Consider the following 25,234-nt stretch of genomic DNA (forward strand, 5'->3'; position numbering starts at 1 on the left):
GTACATCACCATCATCATCAACATTTTGTACTTCATCATCTTTGTCATCTTGTTCATCATCGTCGTCATTTTCATCTTGTACTTCATCCTCATCTTCGTCATTTTGTGTTCTATTATCATCATTTTGTACTTTATCATCATCATCATCATCTTTTATTTCAGCATCATCGTCATCATGAACTTCCTCCTCATATTCATCATCTCGTACTTCATCATCATCATCATCTTGTACTTTACCCTCAAATTTATTTTGTACTTCGTCCTTATATTTATCTTGTACATCACCATGATCATCAACATCTTGTATTTCATCAGTATCTTGTACTTCATCATCCTCATTATCATCCCGTACTTTAATCGCACATTCATCTTGTACATCTTTGTCATCATAATCTTGTATTTTGTCCTTGTATTCATCTTGTACATCACCATTATCATCAACATCTTGTACTTCTTCTTTAATGTATTTAAAAATAAATATTATACCTTTATTCTCATAGATATTGACATTATAAACATTACTTTTTGACAATTTTTATTATGTGGTCGCGAGCGTTAGCGCGACCTATAAACAGGACGGTCAAGAGCGTCCTCACGACCATAAACAGGATACTCGAGAAGATTTCGGTTACAGTTTTCCTTGCGACTGCGACGGCGAGGCGCTAGTGACACAAAGCAGGGACAGCTGCAGTTCTGGTTTGTGTTTATGTCGCTTAAATTGTCGAGTGTCTTGGATCAAGACCATCTGCCTCCCTCCCTGGACCTATATTTCGAAACAAGGAATGTCGATGCCCAATTACAGCATCGATATTTTCCCTTCTCATAATTACGACACTCCCAATCAGCAAGAGAGTCGACCTTCGGGCAGTTTACACTACCGAATACTTCTCGGGCAATCACGACTACCGCACCGACTCTCCATCAGATAGGTCATAGTCATAAGTCGAGTCAATCGTTATTGGACACCGTGACTCCGACCGTCGGACACGGTGATATTGAGTTGGGACACAGCCTTCCAAAAAAGACATCGCCCACCGGTATTAGGTCGACAAGCGACTTATTTCGGCAGCGGCGAAACCATTGGTTCTTCGAGCTGAATTTCCGAACAAGCACGGAGTTCCGGCATTCATCTTCGGCGGATTCAGCAACGTCGGAGAGACTACTCACTGGGAGGACTCGAGATCAAGGACAGCGGACTTCGGCCTTCATCCAGCTTCAGCAGCGGGGACTGAACAGGCGATACTCGTCTTGATTCCATCAATCCGGTGAGTTTAGAGTTTTTTCAATCTTTTATTTGGGTCAGTGATGGCGCCGTCAAACGACGAACTTCGCAAACTGGTAGAGGAACGCGGTCGGATTAAGGCGAGCCTGACGCGGTTTAGGGCTTACTATGAGACGAATCGTGATCTAGTTTCGGCTTCCGCCCTTCAGCAACTGCTGGACCGGGCAATGGAGCTCATGGATAGGTTTAAACCCGTGCGGGACAGAATTGAGACTCTCGTCTGAGATACGGCGGACGAGGAGGCTTACATCCAGATTAACGAGGAATTCGAGGCAACCTTCCACAACATAACGTCTGAAGTTAGAGATCACTTGAATTCTGTTCGAGCAGCGTCGGTATCCGCGAAAGAGCCCGCGCGCGCGTCCACTTCGATCACAACAATTATCTCCGGTTTCTATACCATCCTTCAGCGGCGACTTGGGTAAGTGGATCTATTTCCGCGATAGCTTCGAATCGATGGTTAATCACTCACCAACATAGAGAAGCTCCATTACCTCAAGGCGTCCCTGAAGGGTGAAGCACATCGACTCTTAGCATTGGTTCGGATAGCAGAAGACAATGAAGAGGCCGCATGGGAATTCGTGCGTAGCAACTACGACGAAACCAACGCCATCGTAAAGCATCATTTATCACGGTTGTTCGAACTTCCCGCAATGCAATCACGGTCAGCAGCGGACCTGCGACGGCTCTTCAACGAGTGTACTGCCCAGCTTCAGGTACTGGAATCACTAGGGGTCCAGGTCCAAAATTGGGACCCGATGATCATATATTTCCTGGAGAGCAAGTTTTACTCGCAAATAACTGAGAGCTGGGTGCAGACCGCCAATCTGAACCGGCTGGCGACCCTTTCGGACATGCGGTCGTTTCTCAAGCAACAATGCTCCTCCTTGACCGCCTTGGAGAAGCGCGCGGGCACTTCGAAATCAAAACCTTCGTCGTCTCAGGGATCGCGCGCAAAAATCGTCGCCTTGGTGACCACGGAAAATCCGGTTTGCCCGCAATGTGCTTCGAATCATATACTCGCGCGGTGCGAACAATTCAAGGCGCTCGCGATTAAAGCCTGTATCTCTCAGGCTAAGAAGTTGAAAGTTTGCTTCAATTGCCTCCGTTCGGGACACGGAGCCCAAGAGTGCAGCAGTGGCTCATGCAAACAGTGCAAGGAGAGGCATCATACCTTGCTCCATCTGGGGAAGAAGCCCACGAACACACCAACGACCGACAATATCATGGCGGAGGCGCCCGCGAGTGCCACTCCGCAGACTTATTGCGCGACCCGATCTGATGGGGACCCTATGCCCTATCAGGTCATGTTACTCACTGCCATTGTCTACGTCACGGACAAGGAGGATGGGAAACATGAGTGCCGAGCCTTACTCGATCAGGGCTCGGAAGTAGATATTATCAAAACCTCATTTTGCGACGTCTCAATCTGCCGCGTAAAACCTATTGAATAACTCTTCGTGGTATCGGGGATCATCGACCGGTATTCGGTTTAGCGCGATTGCAGATATCATCGAGGTGCAGCGGATTCCAAACTACCCTACCGTGCCTGATCATGGACGTCACCACCGGCGACATATCCAACACCCGGATCCCAGAATCCGCGATTCGCGCTCCGCCGCATATCCCTCTGGCGGATCTCCAGTTTGATGTTCCACGCGGGGTGGATCTCATAATTAGCAATGGCCAGTTATGCGATATCATGTCCGTGGGACGGATTAGGCTGGGGAAGGGGCTGCCAAGCCTCTTAAAAACGCAGCTAGGGTGGGTGTTCGGCAGATGGTTGTCCAACGTCCCGCGTTCGGAATCAGCGATATGTAGCGTCATTACGAACGAACAGCTGAATCGTCAGCTGTCACAATTCTGGAAATTGGAGGGTGTGTCGATCGGGGAGATGGCGCCTCATCCTTGCGAGAGTCGCTTTCTGGAAACGGTGAGAAAGGAGTCGAGTGATCGCTATGTAGTTACCATTCCTTTCGCGGGAGACGTGTGCGAACTGGGAGATTCGCGCGAGAGAAGATTTCGCGCTCTGGAGTAGAGACTCGCGAATGCGCCTGAACTGTGCGACTGGTATGTGCAATTCATGAACGACTATCTGGCTTTGGGTCACATGGCCAAGATCAATGTAACTAGTCAGGTACCCACCGGACCTGCCTTCTACCTGCCGCACCATCCGATGCTCAAGGCAAGCAGTACGACCACTAAGCTTCGAGTGGTATTCGATGGCTGGGCAAAATCCTCAACGGGGATCTCCCTTAACGATCTGCAGCAGGTCGGACCGCCGACCCAAGAGGACCTTTTCGATCCTACTTCGATTTCGAATGTATCGAGTAGTCCTAACTGCAGACATCGAGAAAATGTATAGACAGATCTTGGTCGCTCCTCATCAGCATATTATGGAGGGAGGTCCCCCAGGATCCGATCGAGACATACGAGTTGAACACGGTCACCTACGGCACTGCCTCAGCTCCTTATTTGGCCACACGGGTGTTACGGTAGGTGGGGTTGTACAATACCGCGAGCCATCCGGCGGCTAGCGCGTCGATCCTCCGCGACTTCTACGTGGATGATCTCCTGACGGGCGCAGACACCGTGGAAGAAGCAATCGTACTCAAGGGGGATCTGCAGGCTCTCTTGCGGGCAGTGGGATTCAATTTACGGAAATGGGCGTCTAATAAGCCCTCGGTTGTCAAAAGTGCCACAGGTGAATCCATGGTCGTGGGCCCCCAACCCGAGAAAGATCCTCGTACTCTCGGTCTTCGCTGTGAGCCGGTTCCAGATCAATTGACTATTGAGTTAAACGACCCACTTACCGTCCGAATAACCAAGCGAACAATCCTGTCGGAGACCGCGAGAATTTTTGATCCTCTCGGGTTGATGGGTCCCGCAGTACTTCCCGCGAAGCTACTGCTCCAGGAGCTCTGAAAGTTGGGAGTGTCTTGGGACGAGTCTGTGCCCCAAGACATTCATACGCAGTTTAGCGATTATTTAGGGGAACTCGGATCCCTAAGATACATTGCTATTCCGCGGTGTGCGGTAAGTGCCCCGCCGTGGAACTACATGCCTTCTGTGACGCTTCGGAAAAGACATATGGCGCGTGCGTCTACCTACGCGTCGTCAACAATACGGAACCCACGGTTCGGTTACTTTGTGCGAAGTCACGCGTCGCTCCCCTAAAAACGATCAGTTTGCCGCGTCTCGAACTATACAAGGCCTTGCTGTTGTCGGAATTGATGGAAAAGATGCGAACGTCGTCTCGCATTCGCTTCGAGAGCGAGATGTATTGGACCGACTCCATCATCACCCTCGTATGGATAGGGAGTCATCCTAGTCGCTGGAGGACGTTTGTCGCGAACCGGGTTACGCAGATTCAGACGAATTCGCGCGGCGCATGGTGTCACGTGCCCACGGGTGACAACTCTGCTGACCTGCTATCGCGAGGGGTAAGGCCATCCACCTTACAAAACTCACGTCTTTGGTGGGATGGTCCCTCCTGGCTGTGGCGGGGGCAGGACGACTGGCCCCGGGCTTGCCCGGCACCGAGTGAGCTACCCGAGGAGCGCACTCCAGTATGCATGTCCATAACAGTACAACCACAGTTTGATGCTTTCAACAGGTACTCAAATTATACGCGACTCACGCGAATCATCGCGTATTGCATAAAATTCAATCGCGCAGTCCGCGCACGGCTTTTGGGAGGACGATCGAAAACTTCTGCAGAATCGGACGACCACTCGGGTCTCATTCTCACCGGGGCGGAGATCGACCGCGCGGAGGGTGCCATCATGGGATGGTGACAGACACATTCGTTTGCCAAGGAAATCGCGGATCTGAAGTCAGGAAGGGGACTGGCGCGATCCAGCTCCCTGAGATGTCTGAGTCCCTTCCTCGACGAAAGGGTGGGGGGGAGGGGCGATTGGAATGAGCTGCCCTATCATACAATCTATAACATCCAATAATCCTTCCAAAAAGGGAATACCTCACCAAGTTACTCCTGCGCGGTGAGCACGAGCGACTGCTGCATGGGGGATGCGAGGCAGTCTTATCATCAATTCGTAGGCGTTACTGGCCTCTTTCAGCGAGAAGCACACTACGGGGGGTGATTCGGAGGTGCATGCGGTGCAGTCGGGCACAACCCAGGTCCGAAGAGATCAGATGGATATCAGATGGGCCAATTACCAGCGGCAAGAGTGCGGGTACAAGCACCCTTTTTCAGTACGGGGGTAGACTACGCCGGACCGTTCCTCATCAAGAAACAGTCCCGAAGTAAGAGTACATTCAAGGCCTATCTGTGCGTCTTCGTATGCCTGGCCACTGAGGTGGTTCATTTGGAGGCGACCACGGAACTAACCACAGAAGCGTTCCTGAACTGTCTGAGCAGGTTCCTCGCGCGCTGGGGGCGATGCCGAGAGATCTGTTCAGACAACGGAACCAACTTCGTGGGCGTGTACAACGAACTACATCGAATCCGCGAATTCCTCCAAAACGGGAAGGCGATCGGTCACCATGCAATCGCGAAGGGTGTCGAATGGCGATTTATGCCTCCACATGCACACTTCAGTGGACTGTGGGAGAGTGCAATTAGGTCTGCTAAGAAATATCTTTTGCGAACAATTGGTGAGATACGCCTCACTTACGAGGAGTTTAGCACCGTGCTGGCCCGGGTCAAGGCATGCATGAACTTTAGACCACTCCATCCTCTGTCATCAGATCCAAAAGATCTCGATCCCCTCACTCCAGGACACTTTCTTACGGGAGGTCCTACCACTGACATAATACATCCTGACGTCACGGACGTCAAGGTCAGTCGCCTGTCCAGATTTCAACTGTTGCAGGCGATTCAACATTTTTGGCGGAGATGGGAGCGCGACTATTTGCACCAGCTCCAGCAACGATCAAAATGGAAGGATCCAATACCTCAGACCATTGGACTGGGTAACTTGGTCGTGCTCAAGGACGAAACTCTGCCGCCACAGCGATGGAGACTGGGCCGAGTAGTCCAGTTGCATCCAGGATCAGATGGGATGACACAGGTCGTATCAGTGCTGACCAGCACTGGCACCCTCACCAGACCAGTGGCCAAAGTCTGCCTTTTACCCAGCGCCTCCCAACCGCGATGATCCAGCGCCTCCCAATCGCGACAACCCAGCGCCTCCCAGCCCCGACGAACAGCCGAACCGGACCCACCACACGAAGAATTGAATGCGAGCGGTTCAAGGCGGGCGGAATGGTCGCGAGCGTTAGCGCGACCTATAAACAGGACGGTCAAGAGCGTCCTCACGACCATAAACAGGATACTCGAGAAGGTTTCGGTTACGGTCTTCCTCGCGACCGCGACGGCGAGACGCCAGTGACACAAAGCAGGGACAGCTGCAGCTCTGGTTTGTGTTTATGTCGCCTAAATTGTTGAGTGTCTTGGATGAAGACCATCTGCCTCCCGCCCTGGATCTATATTTCGAAACAAGGAATGTCGATGCCCAATTACAGCATCGATATTTTCCCCACTCATAATTAGGACCCTCCCAATCAGCCAGAAAGAGAGTCGACCAGAGATGCGATCTTCCTGACTAACACTCACTACCGATTAGGCCTTCGGACAGTTTACACTACCGAATACTTCTCGGGCAATCACGACTACCGCACCGACTCTCCATCAGATAGGTCATAGTCATAAGTCGAGTCAATCGTTATTGGACACCGTGCCTCCGACCGTCGGACACGGTGATATTGAGTTGGGATACAGCCTTCCAAAAAAGACATCGCCCACCGGCATTAGGTCGACAATTTACTTCGGCAGCGGCGAAACCATTATGAATAATTGCTTGATTATCTTATTGACTTTTACGAGATGTTATTCTAATGTAATTGGAATATATCTAATAACTACAGCATTATAGAAATCTTTTTAGGCTTTTTAATGATTTAAAATATTTCATATATGCTTGAGTCAAAATTAAGATTCTATAATTTCTGATCAAGAGTTAGGACTCTTGTGTGATTCCGAAAAACGACTGATATATTGTGCTACATATCGTTAAATATTATTTTATATAAATAAAAATCTTAATCTGTTTCTCTCTTGCATTGGTAGTATATGTAGACTTAAGATTTTATCCACCGCGTTACACTTAATGTTGAAAGTAGTATTATTAAATTTGTTCGATAAAATAATAAAATACTGCATACCAGCACGGAAGCTCACATTCGATTCAGATTTTCATTATTATAATCGGAAAATGAAATCATTATTGTACAAACAAAATCAGCAATTGATCAATGAATAACAATTCTATTATGACGATCTAAGACGCATGATTACATGCATAAATCAAATTGATGATTGAATGCTAGTGCTGATTCTCGTGTATAACTTCCGATTTTTAAATCTTACATCAGATTATCTCTGTACTATAATTTTTAACGGACTAAACTTGGAAATATTAAAATGAAATTAAAATGAAAAAATTAGAAAATAAAACCGTTCAAAGAACATTACAACGAGTAAAAAGAAGATTATCAAAATCAACTAAAAAATACGTTATATTATAAACCATATATAAATAAAAAAGATTAAGATTGTATATCAAAATAATTAAAAGTATTTGGAAATTTATATTTTCAAATAATTTCTACAATGTATTCATATATATTGTATTCTTTTATAAAGGTTAACCTTAATTAAAAAAAAGAAATAATAATTTTTAATGTAATAAATAATTGATATTTTTATGAAAAACGATCGTATATATTATCTGATAATAATATCCGGTATTTTCTATTCGGTAAATTGAAAATACACGATACAATATATTTATTAATTAATTTATTATTAACTGAAAATAATAAAATAACAAATGTTAAAATAATGTTAAAATAATATTGTTAACAGCTGTGCTAAATTATTAATTTATAACAATATGATATATTGTAAATATATATGATACTTTAATTTTCGGATGCTATTATATGAGCTAAAATATATGTTTTTTAGTTAAAATGACGTTTTCTGTCGTCACGTGTATGTACTTCCTAATACAATTTCCGAATTTATTTTTTGTGAGACAATGACATATTCATATATATTATAATAATAGATTTAAAAATACAATACAAATTATAAAATACAGAGAAATTAAACACATAATTAAAAAAAATTGTTATGAATAAAGAATATCTAACTTTAATAATTATAACCTATATATGAAAAGATTATAACTATCTTATAAAAGTTTAAAATTTGACATTAAAAAAAATAAAAATGAAATATGAATCGTTTGAGATAAAAAATAAAGAGTAATAATTTTAATAAGTATTTAATGAAGTGTTCGAGTTTTCTTATGTCTATATTTATTTCTTTAATTGAAAGTGTAAAAGTGTGAATAATTTAATTATTTTTCTCTTCGATATTTTTACAAATTTATATTATAAAACTAATATTATAAAACTAATAACTAATTGTATACGTAATAATAATAATAATTTTAAAACATAAATAAATATAAATCTCACGTATCCATATTTGTATCCATAATAATTTTGATAGTTTTATTATTTTAAACATTCTCACATTCTTTTTAAAATTTTGTTCAAGTTTTTTCTGTGGAAGAGTTGCATATAAATGTCCAGATTATCATGGATTTGTTCATTTGTCATTAATAAATGCAGCACTTTGTAATGAAATAATAATGCTCATTTCACAATCCATCATTGCATTGTGTTTTGTTGTGAAAATAGTGAAGGAAGTTTGAAATTTGGATAGTGTTCTCAAATGTCATGTAAGTTTTCATAAAATCATAAAATTAAAAATTAAACTATATATTATTGAAATAAAATGCAGTTAATATGAATGACTTTTATGTAATAAAGATTTGAATATTTTTTCTTATAAAAAAAAAATTCATCTAATAATGCCTGTAGCTGTATGTCGACTTATACAAGCAGTCTTAAGATGTTATGCAGGAGTACAGCCATTAACTTTAGGGTTATTATATTCTATTCTCTTTAATCGTAAATAATGAAATGAAGCAGGAAGTTTGGTTATTAACTTTGGATGCTTTATTACAACGTGTATCTAAAAATATATATAAACGGCAGTAGAATATAAAGTTTGATCTAAACATCCATTAGGTAAAAAATATTCATTTTTCTTTTTTTGTTAGAAAATTAAACAGGCATTAGAATCGAACAATCGTTATTTTTGTTCTTCTTCTATGTTCAAAATAAGCGTTTAAAAAAGAAAAACAAAATTTATTTATAATTAAAAATATTATTTACAACATAAAAAATTAATTTAGAAAAGTATACGAAAAACAGCAGAACAACGCAAACCATATATAATACAACGTTTCTCCAAGTAAACGTTGCGTACATTTTTCCACGTTTTATATATTTGTAATTCGGAATGAGATGATTATTTAAATTAGTACACAATTATTTTTATAATGATCGAGCTTAATTTAAATTGTAAAAATCTTACATAAATCTTATATAAATAATATAAAAAAATCTTAAATCTACAATTCTTGTTAAAAATTACAATCACATCTCTTATTTCGTAAAAAGTTAAATGAGATTAAAATTACACTTGAATATTGAGGAATAACGAGAGAAAAAATAAAAAAACCAATTCGAGTTACTGCTATCTTCATCACGGCTTATATCAATCGATTTATTTGATTCATCAATGGATGATATTCACGTTGATCAGCAGAAGGTTATGACAACGATTTTGTTAGTCGAATGCACGATATCCACGACGACCATAGGAAGGAGTCAGAAATCGTTCCAGGACCACCGGAGCCGGAGTACCAAACATCGTCCCAACGACACGCAGGAAGGAACTGGAAGTCATTCTAGAACCACCGAGGCCGATTTACAGAAGACCGCATTCGATGTACAAAATCTATCTCAGTTCAATTGGTATCCAAAAGTACCAATCGATCAGAAGGCAGATCTTCGACTGGCCATCAGAAATAGAGCACCAGCCCGATGAATTCTTGCAATTGTTGCGTGACAATTGATGGATAGTGACTCGAATTAGATTTGAGAATAATAAACGAAAGTAAAAATATCTCGTTATAATATATATAATAAAATAATAAAATCGATAAACTAAGGAATATAAAGAGTATATTCCTTATATATATTTCGCATGAAGTTAGAGAATATGTTTTTGTATGAAATGTGCCCGCAATAAACTTAATCTATGTATTTTATAATCTTAACATAACTTAAAACTAAAAAAAGATGCACGCATCTCACGATGATCCAGCGACGATCTCACGATACTCCCGATGGGGGTTTAATAAAGTGGTACTTGTAGTCCAATTTAGACGACCAAATTATCCAAAGGAAAATTGGCACAATTTTCTAAATTAGACTGTAGGCACTGCGTAATTCTTAGCTTGATATCAATTTTTGAAAAATTTATCTTTGAAAAATTTCCTTCGAAAATTTCCTTCGAAAATTTTTCAAAGAGTAATCTATGAAAATCGATATCAATTTTCAGGTCTCACTACGAGGAAGTGACTATGCATCGAGACCCATCTAACACTAAAAAATTAAATGCAACAAAAATTAAATAAATTACGAACACATAAAGCACATAATAAGTACGAAACTAAAATTAAAATTAATAATTAATATAAATGAAAAAGAACAATGTAAAACATAAATAATTGATAATTAAAATAACTAATAATTAATGTTAAATAAATTGTGAAAAAATAGAAGAAGAAAAAATAAGAAATAAAAATTAAATAAATATAAAAAATTAAGAAAAGAAAAATTAATTCGGAATAAAATGATTATTTAAATTAGTGTATTAAAATAGCAATTTGTCGCTGATAATTAATTTCACGTCGTGACAACAACGAGGCTTAATTTATATCTTAATGTTATGTACTTCTATCTTAATTTATACTTTAATAGTAATGTAAATCTTAAATTTATAACGCGCAACAAAAATATTTTCATTTCACTTAAAACGAAAAAAAGAAATTATATAATTAATTTATATCAAAAGTTGCATACTAGGAGAACGCTCAAAATATCATATAAATTTTACATGAAGTTCATTCTAATAATTGAGTTCATCTAATGATTAATCATGCAAAGTTTAAATTGGAGTGCATGTGGTGTTCTTGGCTTGCGATCGATTTCCATCATAATGATGGAATGATGAAATATTTCTATAATATTTTAGAAATATTTTAATGAAATATTTTCTTTTTTCGTGGACAAAATTTTGAATAAAAGAATTGGGAACCGATGCTAATTCGCGTCTCTCCAGCGAAGAGGTAACTATATCGAGACCAACATTAAACTATAAATTAAAAAAAAAAATAAATCAAGAAATAAGTGTAAAATAGATAAAAGAGCTAATAAGTAAAACTTATTATAAATTAAGGAATAAATCAAGAAATAAATTTAGAAATGAATAGATGAAACAATAAATAAACAATGAATAAATAAACAAAATTTAAAATTAAAATGAAATATAAATTAAAAAAAAAGAAGAAGAAATAAATGTCGAAATAAAAGAAACAAAAGAATAAGTGAATAAATAAATGAAATTTATAAGACTTTATAAATTTATAATACTTAAGAAATACATCAAAAATAAATATTTAAATAAATACATTTGCAAATGATTAAATAAAAGAAGAGATAAGTAAATATTAATTAAAAAATAAAACATATATGACAGTAATATTAAATAAATTTTATTTATTCATAATAAATGATTTAAAAATGTTCTCGATATTATAAAAATTTAGTTAAAATATCACCGATCTTCTCGACATGTGAGATCGTTAAGAAATGTACGCTGTATCGCATCGTATATATAGAAGACCGCTGCCATTGTCACGAAGATGGACGAAAACGTACGTTTTCTACCGATTGCGCCAAATTTGATTTATCTAGTATAACGACCAATAATTCAGCAATTTTTAACATTTATTAATAATTTATTACGATAAAAGATTGATATCTTTATTATTAATAAAGAAGGTCTTTATTATTTTTATTGTTTTATCACGTCTTTAATAATATATTAAGATGGTAAACGTAATAATTGATTACAAAAATATTTTTAAAAACTAAAACTAAATTTATATTTCTGTGATATTAATTTTCGATTCAACTATAATTATTCAATTTTTTAATTGTATTAATATATTACTATTTTAAATGCCATTTTACGTGAAAAACCATTACAGATTATTCATATGCTGTGGACTATTTTATAAATTAAAATTATATTAAAATAAACAATAACCATTGAAATCTTGACTGAAAAGTTCATAATATGTGCAATACGAGTAATATCAGTAACCTCAACAATAAAACTGTGGATCAAAGGAAAAAGCATAAAAAACTCGGAATATTAATTAATTTTATTGTTACAATATTTAGTAGAATCCATTGTTAATTACCAAAAATAGATAGAATTAAGTAGTTATCGCGTAATTGAAAGATTACTCGCACTGGCAATATATCTTGTCGCGATGATTTTTGACAAAAAAGAAATGACGCTATGCGCTATAAATAATATAATATAATATATATATATAGTACAACTTTACTATAGTATATATATAATAAAGTTCTGAATAGGAAAACATATATATATATGTTTTTGATTGGTTGAAATGGCGCAAATTTATTTATTTAACCGCGCGAAAATTGAAACATTATATAATATGATATAATGTTATAGTTTCCTATACATTGAAATCCTATAAATATCCGTAATATTACGAAAAAATATAATAAGAATTAAACACAAAAATTAATTACCAATAAAAATTAATCGAATTTGGGAGAATTAATGACGCAATAAAATAATTTAAGATAAAAATTAAATAAATACATAAAAAGTAAATGTAATAGAAAAAAGGAAAAAAATACGAAAGCTCATTAAATTAAGTAGAACGTAGAAGAATAGATTAAAGCGTAATTCTTAACTTTCTTTTCCAAAGAAGAAGAAAAAAATATTATGAAAATTATTGAATTATGTTAATAAATTATTTTTCATGTATTATTCTTTTTAAGAGAAAATTTTAAAATGAAAAATTTTGGAAAATGTCAATTACCAGATCTCACCACGAGGAGATGACTCGAGATCTATCGAGATCTACCTAAAACTACAAAATTAAATACAATAAAAATTAAATAAATTAAGAGCACATAAATAAAGTACAAAACATTAAAATGAATAATTAATATAAATGAATTAGACAAAATATAAATGATATATAGAATTTAAACTTTCACTGAAATTTTATTTCTGATTGAATGTTGTCAGCAGCATTACTATTTCATTCAATTGGTATATATTTGTTTTTCCTCGATACAAATTCTTCATTCCTCATGTTCCGTGAGCAGATACGCGCAATTGCGTGTAAATAAATATATTTATTTCTCCAAATCCGTATGTTTTATTTATTGGTTACACTGCCCGGTCAATAGTAAAATATAATTAATATTAAATAAATTCATATAGTGCGATCAATATTGTGACTGCAATGTTAGTGTCTTAATAGTAAAATTCCATCTTAATTAAACTTTGATTATAATTATTAATTGATTATAATAATTAATTTTTTTTTAAATATTATTAAGGATTCTGTGATGTCCTTAACCTTCGGAACCGTCATAGATAGAATTTTCAATTTATTGGTCTAAAAAGTCTTTTATTCCTTATATTCCTCTCTATATTCTTTGGCTTCATCTTCGGTCTCATTCTTGGTACCATGGAAATGTTTTAGGGTTACAACGACTGGCCAACCGATGAGATGAAAGATAGATACGTTTTCACTATTAAATAATGATATTAAATTCTGTATGTAAAACTAAAGAGATAAATAAGAAAAATAAAATAATGAAGATTCACATGAATTATATATTTTCTTGCCGAGGAAATTATAGATCCTTCTGGATGGGCTTTCCCATCAGGTACAAGTGTAGCTGTGACATTGTTGCAAGGAAGCAGTGGTCCCTTAATTGGAGTTGCTATATCAACTTCTTTATTATTACACCGATAGTAAATTGCGTAAGTACAAAACAATAACCATAAATATAACAGAAGAATAAAAATAAAAAAAATAAAATAAAATAAAAATATTTTTTATCAATCGACTCAAAAATTTGAGTTTTTTGTTACCCGTTTATTATTCACATATCCGATCATGAGTCGAAATATACATATATATTCGCATGAAAAATATCGAAATTGGATAGCTATCGTCACAAACAGACAGAATAATTTGCGAGGGAAGATAGATATGATGTCGGCAATAGAGTGGGGCGTTCTCATTCCATCAGAGATTGATTAATGGATGGTTGTTAATCTGACTGTAACAATCGATGAAATTTATTCTCATAGGTTTTATTTTATATAGGTTTTTGCTTGGATATATATGGTTAATTTATCGACCGATTAAAATGCCGCATACGAAATGAGAATCCTATACCAATTACAACATCTTATATGTCTACGTATATACTGATTACCTACCCGTCGAATTCTTATATAATTGCATAATCAGCGCGTGCCTAACCTTTGTTAACGTAATGTGTATCTTTATCACCACGATCATCGTGCTTAAGGTGAGCAATAAATTATCTACTTATAGAATGCAGATTTCTTGATAATTTCAGATCGTGTCTCATGATTATGTAAATAAATATAATTAATAGGGATAGAAGATTAGAAGATTTAATATCTATAATGAATATGTAAGTTATTTATTACGTAGTTTCATTTCTTTTATGTTTTAAACGATCAATATAAATAGAGGAATATTAATGATAAAATAGTTAAATTAGGAAGAGTTTTTTAATAAAAATAATTCATTAGTTAATATAAATCTATTGGGATAAAATTTATTTAATGATAAAATAGAATAAATGATTGGAAATATAAGTATTATTATTTCCTTTGAGATTAAATGCGTGGTTTCTATTTAGATTAAGTAGCTGCTCCAGAACTACGTCGTTTTTGGGAACATGATATTCGCTTGGTTCGTGATAAAAATATTTCACGAGATAACAGTTCTTTAGATTCCAGTTAATTAAAATTTTTCGCATCATAAACGCTATATTTTCTAACTTCTATATATTTCTAATATAAGTAAAAGAAAATCAAGATATCTTAAAAAAATAGATTCAATTCAAAATTTCCATATATAAAAATTTTATTTAAAGTCGTACAATATTTATAATTTCAATTTAATGAAAAAATAAATAAAATCTTTATCAGTTTTTACGGTGGATTAAGTAAAACAAAACAACGCGTGCTAGAGTAAACGTTAAATCAAGCGGTGCGTGAAGCTATAGATGATGAAACATTCCGCAAAGTCCAAAGATCAAGTTATGATCAACATGGTCCAGAGGTAACGTAAAATTTCTAATCAATGTAATTATTATATATATTATTTATATTATTATAACATAAACATAAGATTGTTTTTCATATAGTTTACACCAAAATTTGGACTTCACACCAGTAATGGTACAAATACTGAACAAAAAGAACAAGCTATATCTAATGGTTTCAATTTACTGGAAGGTTCTGGCAGTACGAGCGAAGATTTGGCCGCTCTGGATAGATTAATCACATATCTTTTGGGACTGTCGAGTAATCCCAGTTCTGGTCATTTGGATTCTTGGCGCCATTCCTGTAGAGCAAGTGCTCGAAGTTACAGACAATTATGCAGTACAGGTATAAGCGCACAAGGAGGTACTATTGGTTCTAATATCGATACAACATTACTTTAATCACATAGTAAAATGGATTAAAATGTAATAAACAATCGATATTGAATACCGCATAAGTTTCTTAATAACACAAATTTTATTAGAGGTAATATGAGATTACTGTATTTTGTATAATAACAGATTAATAGCTTTGAGGAAACTGAAAAGTGAGATCAACTGTACTGTAATCATCGATCGAAGATGGTTCGGTTCCAAAATATCGGTCTCCAAAATTATCGATACTGGACAATACATAAAACTTCTCATTTATCACAGGATCCAAGGCAGATGTTACGATCTTTACGCGCGGAAATGTATAAGCAATCGAATGCACGCCAAATTCTGCCATAAGTAGAGATACAAACAATACGTTTTCTTCTGTAACATCGTGATCCAATAGGACTCGAATAGCCATAATAGCAGCAGTATCTGTTGCTACTGTTGCATCCATCAGTATTACTTTATAATCTTTAATATCTTTTGGCAATCGTAGATAATGAAGCTGAAAAAATATTGCGATAATTTTTATATTAATATTTTAATGAAAATGAAGAATTTTATAAAGGTACACTTACTTCTGGCTTTCCAGTCTGTTGATTCGTTTGGATAAATATTTTTCCTATTTTAATATCTTTGCATATATCTTTGACAGCTTGTTCCATCGTTTCATCCGCACGCAAAATGAAAACCCGCATATTTTATTCATAGCAGCACATTTTTCATTATATAATACTCATTGTGGTGTTTCTACTATTACATCCTATAAATATATAATTATATAAATATATAATTTAAATAATAAAATCTCATTTTGTTCATATTTCACTGATATATTACCTCGAAAGATAAAAGAAATAGTGCGTATTCAATAACTAAATGTATCAGATGCTTAAAATAAAATATAAATTCATCTCTGTATGTTTCCTTGTTTCTTAGAAATGTGTGTAAGCCCTTTATCTGAGGTGTATCTGGAAGCAGACAGAGAGAGAAGGTGGCTGACCGATATAAGAATGAGTTAATTTTTTTCTGAGTTTGAAATCTCTCTAGAATAGGAAATGATGATAAGTAAATAATGAATAAAAGATATCAACATCTAAGAAACCGTTAATTTTACCAATTGAAGTTGTTTATGCACATGAGTTCTATCGCGATTTTGTTATCTCCGCCACGAGGCACAATAATATCCGCGTATACCATTAATGGAGATATATAATAATAAAAAGCAGGTTGTACCATAATACTATACTGCTTTAATACACCTTCCAAGTTTCTTCCTCTTTGAGATATATCTCTACTATAATCTCTATAATCTCCGAACAAGCCTCATATTAGCATCAGTATCAACAAACACCTTCATGTCGCAAATCTTCACCAATCGAAGGAAGTAGATCAATGGTAATTTGATTTTTACTTTCATATCTTACGTATTTAATCCCTCTCATTCTGCTTTCCTGACAGTAGGTCGGCTTCAAAACGTTAATATTGAATGAATGAATATTCCCTCATATATAATCACATTGGCATCATGTGTTGTTTTCTTTAAAAACGTAAAATAATATAATACATATAATATTTTTACCAATATCAACATACAGTTTTACTTTCTCTACAATGCGTTACAAAATTATAGATAGGAACTTCCACTATTCTACCTTCTTTCAAACGCTAATGTTTTTTTAATCAACTCAATATCAAAAGCGTCAGATTTATATTCATTATGTGTAGTCGTTTTATAATGTTTTTCATTTAATACCTATAACAAAAAAAAATAAATATGTTATTGTTTATTTGCATTTAGTTTTAAAGAATAGTACTTATAACAAATTTTTCATATTTTATAAAATAAATCCGTACTAAGGAATGTTACTCAAGGTACATCTAGAGATTCTAATTTTTGTTGCAACTGTTGTTTTTCCAGATGCACTACCTCCACAAATACCTAAAAATCATAATATTATCAGTTAACATCATATGTATAATTTTCTTTTAAAATAATATATATATTTTTATTGTTACCAACTAATTATAAAAAGTTCTACTTGTTGACCAGCTGAATTATACCATAGTGGCTTACCAGCTATGTATATTGTTCTTGATTTATTTCTAAGAATAGATTCTGCAGAAGTTTTTTGCTAAACTGAGATAAACTACGTTAAAGTTGTCTCCTCAATCTAGGTGATCTCTGTGAACTTAACAAACAAAAAAAAATAACTCTTTTAATTTATTTTTAAAATTAATTTATTTTTAAAAGATTGTGTTAAATTAAAAATTGATTAAATTAAAAAGATATATAAATAATCAAAACAAAACTTAATAAAAATTAAGAATAAAAATTATTTTAATCTATAGATGATATGGTAAAGGATAAAAGTACTTTGGGAAGTTCTAACTGATTTCTTCAAATTATAAAACGACTCTACTTCAGTAAACCAAGTACATCCTGTTTGCCAAACACAAGTACTCCAAATCAATAATTCTGTAAGTAATTAATATATCACTTATTTAATCACCAAAATAAGTAAGAAACTCAAATAAAAAAATTTATGTTAGAAGAAGTGAATTTAAATAAAAAAAATTCACCTGTAGAAGATGGTCTCGGAGACTAATATCTTCGCATAATTCGTCAACAAGGAAAATTTCTTTTTCATTCAAACAAACTTCATTATCACTAAATTACATAAAATTCAATATACATTGTAATTGATAAAATATATAGTGAAATGAAATACTATTACCTTTCTGAACTTGCCAAACTTGGTGGATCAAAATACTGTATTTTAGCTGCTATGTTTTCTATCACGTATGATACAAATTAGAGTGCATTCACGGCATATGGTAAATGACGCTGCAAAACTACAATTCACAAAACTACTTTCTGTTATGTATCTAGGTTTGCCGCATAAATTCCCACATTGAAAGTGGTGGAAAAATTAATATTATTCAGTGATGTAATTCACACGATAATCAAATAAAAGTAGAGGATGAAATGGCAAGTGTTTTATTGAATCGTATTGTTAGAACCAAGAATCTAGACTTTTTAATCTTCCACTATTCTTAATGTAAGAATTCATATGATAGATGACATATGTAGAGATTTTTTATCACCACTTATATATAGTAATAAATCTATTGTGTAACTTATTTATGGAAAATCAGAAAAATATATTAAATAATGAATCTACACTATATTTTATCAATGGTTAATCTATATCTATATAAATTAATAGAAAGAACTATCTTAAGAGATTATATGTTTTAAATTTAATTTGTGTAATTGTGCTAGAAATTAGAAAATTTCCAAGAATTTTACATAATTTCAAAATTTGGGATGAAAAATCCAAATTCTTGGTAAAAACAATTCTTGGTCTGAAAAAACATTAATGAAGCATTATATAGATGTAACATTCGATGTATTTTTTATTTCATGCCTTAATCATAGACGAAATATGGAATAGATTTAATATTTAATATATTTTTTTATCCCATGTATCCGAAATAAGATCATCATTTTAGTATCATTTTCAATGTTACTGATATGATTCGGAATAAAATTGTATTATTAATAATAATTAAAAAAAATTCAATATACAAAATTATAAATAAAAAATAGAATAAATATTTTGTTATAAAATTTTAAGAACATATATAAAATACATATGTGATTATATTTATATAAATTATAAAACAGGTAAGTTAATTAATTATAGAATAGATAATTGAAATGGCTCCTATTAACTATATTTAACTATTAAGTATTAAATATATTTTTTAATTACAAATTATTTTTATGAAGCAAATATTAGATATAAACTTTTATTCCGTAATTATTTTAATAAAATAAGTTTTAAAATTAAAAAAAAATATTATTATGCATTTTATATAGATTAATTCTCATTTTCTTTCAAATTTTATTTTAGAATCGATTACGATTCAATAGTAATTCATAATAAATTATGATAAAAATTAATTATAGATTATTATATATTATAAATTCTATAAAATCCAAAAATAAAATTATAATTTTTTTCATTTAATATTTTTTAAAATAATATTTAAATATGATTTTTTTTAAGTATTTAAAAATCATTTATATATAAAATAATATATAAAGAAAAAAAAATAAATGGTAAAATATTATATTACAATATATATATATATATATATATATATATATATATATATATATGTATATTTGTATTATATATTTTTCAGATTTAATCAATTTTTATTTTAAATGTAATATTTCTTATATTTCAATCATTTCTTTGGACTACTTTTATATTAAATTATATTGTAACAATAATTTCTTCTTATTACATTTTTAATCTAATAAATTTAAATATTTTTAATTATACTTTAATTTTCGCGTGGTTGAAGTGATACAATTCACTTCAACCAATTAGAAAGCCATTTTAAAGTCTAGTGACAAAACCAATCAGAGTGCATCATTGTGCGTTGTATGTCATTAATCTACAATTGAAAATCGTGATGACAAGTTGCGTTTCATCGGCAAAAATATGTAATTAAGTAAAATTTTTATTGATAAAACATTATATTATGGTTATCAAACTTCATTATAAATTATTAACAAATTACAAATTATTACAATTTATTACAAATTATCATCATTTAAATAATATATGTTTGCGTAACCATTATTATACTAGATTTGAATTTTATGTGATATTACCATTTGATTGGAACTTCGAAAACGGGATATTTTTAAAAGTTAATAATTTTATTGCATATATCATGGCAATTAAGAGAATTCAATAACTTTCATGCAAATATAATAAGGTTTTTTTAAATTTATTTATTTTAAAATATAATAGAAACATAATATTCTAAATTTTTTTGTTTTTTTATTCATTATAGTAATTAATAATATTTAATAATAATAAATAATTAATAGATAATTCTCACATACATATTTTACAAATTTTTTTTCCTAAAGCATTTTTCTTAATACTCGTATGTTTTCTATGTTATTTATTCCTCTATTATATCTTTTATTAGAATAAATCTAATATAGAGTATAGTATATTTAATTACTATGTTAAATTTCTTTTGTTATGTTTTTTCCCAATTTAATTAATATATATGTTAAATTCATTTTTGATGTTTTGGTTTTTTTAGATTTTTTTAATTTTATGATTGATTAATTTCTTCTATGTCTCAACTCTTTTTATTATATAATATTTAATTCTATTATATATTTCCTTTTATGTTTTACTTATTATTTGTATACGAAAATATTAAATTTTTTTTATATGTTGCAACTTTTTTAGATTTACATAATTTTTATTTATTAATTGTTGCAAATAAATATATTTATTATTATAATAAATATATAAACATAAAAAAAGAATATAACATAAAAGTTAACTATCATAAAATGAAAAGACATTGAAACATTGAAAAGAATTTATTCTCAAAAAATAAAGAAATTTATTCTTAAAAAAATCTAAAATAATTGAAACTTAAAAAAGAATTTAGAATAAATATTAATTGAAATAGAAAGAAAAATAAAAAAAAGGAATATAACATAATAATTAAATAAATCTAATAAAATGCAACATATAAAGAAAGAGTTTAATAATTTAATTTAATTTAAGGTTGCATTTAAGATTATATTTTAATTTAATTTAATATTGTATATTTGATAAATTTAATTGATTTTTTATTTTAATTTAGATTACATTTGTGTTAAATTCTATTTTTATGTTCCTTTTTTTATATTGTAGTTTAATTAATTTTTATATTATATTTTCTTTTTATGCTTTATTCATTATTTATATATTACATATTAAAAAATTAAATTCTTTTTTTATATTGCAACATAGAATTTAATGTCATAATATGTAAATGAATAAATGTACAAACATAAGAAGAGAATATAATATAGAAGTTAAACTATTATAGTTGTGAAGTAATTATTATATATATTATAAAATAAAAAAAAAAGAATAACATAAAGAAAGAAATTAATTTTTCCAAAAGTTAAAAAAATTTAAAAGATATGAAACATCAAAAATAAATATAACATAAGAATTAATTGAATAAGAATAAAAAACAAGAAATTTAACATAATAATTAAATAAATCTAACAAAACTGCAACATAAAAAAAATTTAACATTTAAATGTTACATATTTAAATTTAATAAATTTTATTCTTTTATTTAATTGTTTTTATATTATCTTATCTTATCAAATTTACAATATTAAATTCTTCTTTTATATATTGCAATTTTATTGAATTAACTTATTTTATTATGTTAAGTACTTTTTTTTATTTTTCTTTTTATTTCAATTAATATTTATTCTAAATTTTTTTTTTAAGTTTCAATTCTCTTAGATTTTCTTAACTTTAAGTTTAATTAATTTTTTTTTCATATTTTTCATTTTTCTTTATTTTATAATAGTTAACATTTATTTTATATTTTCTTTTTATGTTTGTATATTTATTGTTTGAAAAAATTGAAACAAAAAAAAGATGAAACTCTACTAAACTAATATTAATAGTAAAATAAAATTTGAAATTCTAATGTACTTTAATTAAAATAAAAATTAAGAATCTGATGTAAAAATTCTAAATTTAAAAATTAAAAATCTAACGATTTTATATTAAAATAAAAAAATAAGAATTTAAATAAAATGAAAAATAATTATCTCTTCGCGTGATGGATAACCGCCTTATTTTCTTGAGAGAAACACTGACGAATTATTTAAACACATAATTTTTTAACGCGATTAAATTAAATTCGGTGAGCAAACCCTGATTCTAATTTCGCATTATTCATTAAAGAATTTAAAAAAACTTTTATGGAAGCAAACACTGACTCTACTGATTGCATTGCGCACAATTACAAAAATTTACTGAAAATAAAATTGTATTAATAGAGAGGGATAGGATAAGAAAAGAAGTAAAATATGCTTTGATATTTTTCCTTCTTTTTCTTTCTTCTTTCAAACATTTATTTAAGAAAATACTGCTGTGATACTTTTTAATATTCAAAAATGTTTATGAAGTATTAATTTGGAAAATTTACATTATAATTGTTCACTATCAAAATTTAGATTATAATTAATTATAATAAATTATATCGCGAATTATAAATATTCGAAGTTTCTCGCAAAATAATTAAAATTTTACAAGTTAAATATACAATAATAAATTAAACTTAAACTAAGTAAAAACTTAAAACTAGTGTAGTTCTTAGCTTGGTATCAGTTTTCAAAACTAATGATTTTAATATAATTCTAATATAACATTTTTAATGTAATATTTGCAATAATTTGACCAAATAATATAAAATGAAAATTGATGCCAATTACCGGGTTTCACCAACAAGGAGGTGACTACGTCGAGATCCACATAATAATTATAATTATTATATAAATTGTAGCAGTATAAATTAAATGTTAAATATAATTGAAATATAATCGAAAGAAAATTATAAATTAAAATCTAAATCAAATTAAAAATTTGAAAAGTAAAATTAAAGATTCAAAGTTAAACAAAATTAAAAATTTTAATTAAAACTAAAATAAAAATAAAAATTAAAAATTAAAAAATTGATAAAAAATTAATAAGTATAAATGAAATTAGAATATTAAAGAAAAAGTAAAGTAAAAGTTAAAAATTAAAAGTTAAAAATTATTAGGTAAAATGAATTGAAAATAAAATAAAATAAAGTTAAAAAAAAATTAAAAAAACAAATATTTAAAGTTTGAAAAAGAAATTAAAAAATAAAGTAAATTAAAATTAAAATAAAAATTAAAAATTAAAAATTAAAAATTAAATAAAAATAATCAAATTAAAAATTTAAAAAAAAATACAAAAAACTTAAAAAAAATTGAAATTTAAAAATTAAAAGTAAAAAAAAAAAATAAAGAATTTGATGTTAATGCAAATTAAAAATTAAAAATTAGATAAAATAAAAATAAAAACAAAAAAGAATATATATATAATAAATATAAGAATAAATAATAAAAAATAATTTTCTATGTTATAAAATTTCAGTTAAAATATTATAATTTTGATGTTAACGCGATGCGAGTTCGATAGGAAATGATTGTTCTTGCCCATCTTCTATTTATACAAGTGCGAACCGAAAACGAACGAAAATATATGACTTTTTCCGATTTTATCAAAATATTCGAATGTGTTAATCAATGATTTATCAATTTTTATATATTTATTTGTTATTGTTCATTTTATTGTTAACTTATAAAGTTAATAACAATTTTTGCGAAAATTACTTAATTATTATATCAAGATTCTTTTTTTTTTATTTTTCTTGTTACATCAATTATTACTTATTCTAAATTCTTTTTTAAGTTACAGTTTCTTTAAAATTTGTTAACTTTAAATTTAATTAATTTCTTCTTCTCTAATGTTTTTCATTTTTTTTTATTTTATAATAGTTAATATCTATTTTATATATATTCTTCCCTTACGTTTGTATTAGATTCATCATTTCTAAAATTAAATTCTTTTATACATTGCAACATATGAAAAAAGAATTTAACATTATAATACATAAATAATGAGTAAAACTTAAAAAAAAATATATTATATAGGAATTAATCATTATAAATTAAAAAGAAATAAAACATAATAGAAGAATTAATTAATCTCAATGAAAATCTAAAAAAATTAAATTAAAAGAAGAATTTAACAGAAATATTATTCAAATCAAGAAAAATGTTTAGAGAAAACACCTATGTTTAGCAAATTTTTAATATTAAATTTCATATATATATATATATATATTGTAATTCAATTAATACTTGTGTTAAATTCTTTTTTAGAATGTTTTAGATTTTTAGATCTTTTTTAATTTTCAGAATTAATTCTCCTCTAATGATTCAATCTCTTTTTATATTATAATAGTTAAATAATCTTTATTTCCTTTTTTTAATGTTTTATTCACTAATGATGCATTTCAAAGTTAAATTTTTTTTATACATATTTTTTTAAATCAATAAATACATGTATTAAATAATTACAATTTTTTACTTTTATACATATTTTTTCAATTCAATAAATATATGTGTTAAATTCTATTTATAATTTTTAGGTTTTTCATATTGTTTAATCTTTATGTTATTCTTAATTTATATTTCAATTCTCTTTAGATTTTGTTCATCTCAATATAAAATATCTTACTTGTGTTTCAATCTTT

At 30.6% G+C, this 25,234-nt stretch overlaps 3 protein-coding genes and 1 pseudogene across 4 annotated transcripts; 3 read left to right on the plus strand and 1 right to left on the minus strand.

Annotated features, from left to right (window-relative positions):
* The first annotated feature begins 1,305 nt into the window (after positions 1–1,305).
* Positions 1,306–2,736, plus strand: LOC147658481 (uncharacterized). Its single transcript, XM_086917738.1, has 2 exons — positions 1,306–1,500; positions 1,783–2,736. Exons 1-2 carry the CDS (start codon positions 1,306–1,308, stop codon positions 2,734–2,736), a joined length of 1,149 nt encoding a protein of 382 aa, XP_086773864.1.
* Positions 2,737–2,837: 101 nt separating this feature from the next.
* On the plus strand, positions 2,838–3,647 carry LOC147658482 (uncharacterized). The gene is made up of 2 exons (XM_086917739.1): positions 2,838–3,215; positions 3,321–3,647. Exons 1-2 carry the CDS (start codon positions 2,838–2,840, stop codon positions 3,645–3,647), a joined length of 705 nt encoding a protein of 234 aa, XP_086773865.1.
* A 1,801-nt stretch (positions 3,648–5,448) lies between these two features.
* On the plus strand, positions 5,449–6,402 carry LOC147658483 (uncharacterized). The gene has a single exon (XM_086917740.1). It carries the CDS (start codon positions 5,449–5,451, stop codon positions 6,400–6,402), a length of 954 nt encoding a protein of 317 aa, XP_086773866.1.
* A 9,694-nt stretch (positions 6,403–16,096) lies between these two features.
* LOC100872595 (uridine-cytidine kinase-like 1) lies at positions 16,097–18,838 on the minus strand (annotated as a pseudogene). Its single transcript, XR_015295219.1, has 10 exons — positions 18,781–18,838; positions 18,626–18,713; positions 18,066–18,235; positions 17,882–17,984; positions 17,639–17,800; positions 17,538–17,582; positions 17,160–17,438; positions 16,883–17,088; positions 16,621–16,805; positions 16,097–16,547 (listed from the first exon to the last, which is right to left on the minus strand). The product of XR_015295219.1 is annotated as a uridine-cytidine kinase-like 1 (transcript).
* Between the last annotated feature and the right edge of the window lie 6,396 nt (positions 18,839–25,234).

This window comes from Apis florea, unplaced genomic scaffold, assembly GCF_048593485.1.
Source record: "Apis florea isolate Af1SG1 unplaced genomic scaffold, ASM4859348v1 contig_2272_pilon, whole genome shotgun sequence".
In the NCBI taxonomy this organism is placed as follows: domain Eukaryota; kingdom Metazoa; phylum Arthropoda; class Insecta; order Hymenoptera; family Apidae; genus Apis; species Apis florea.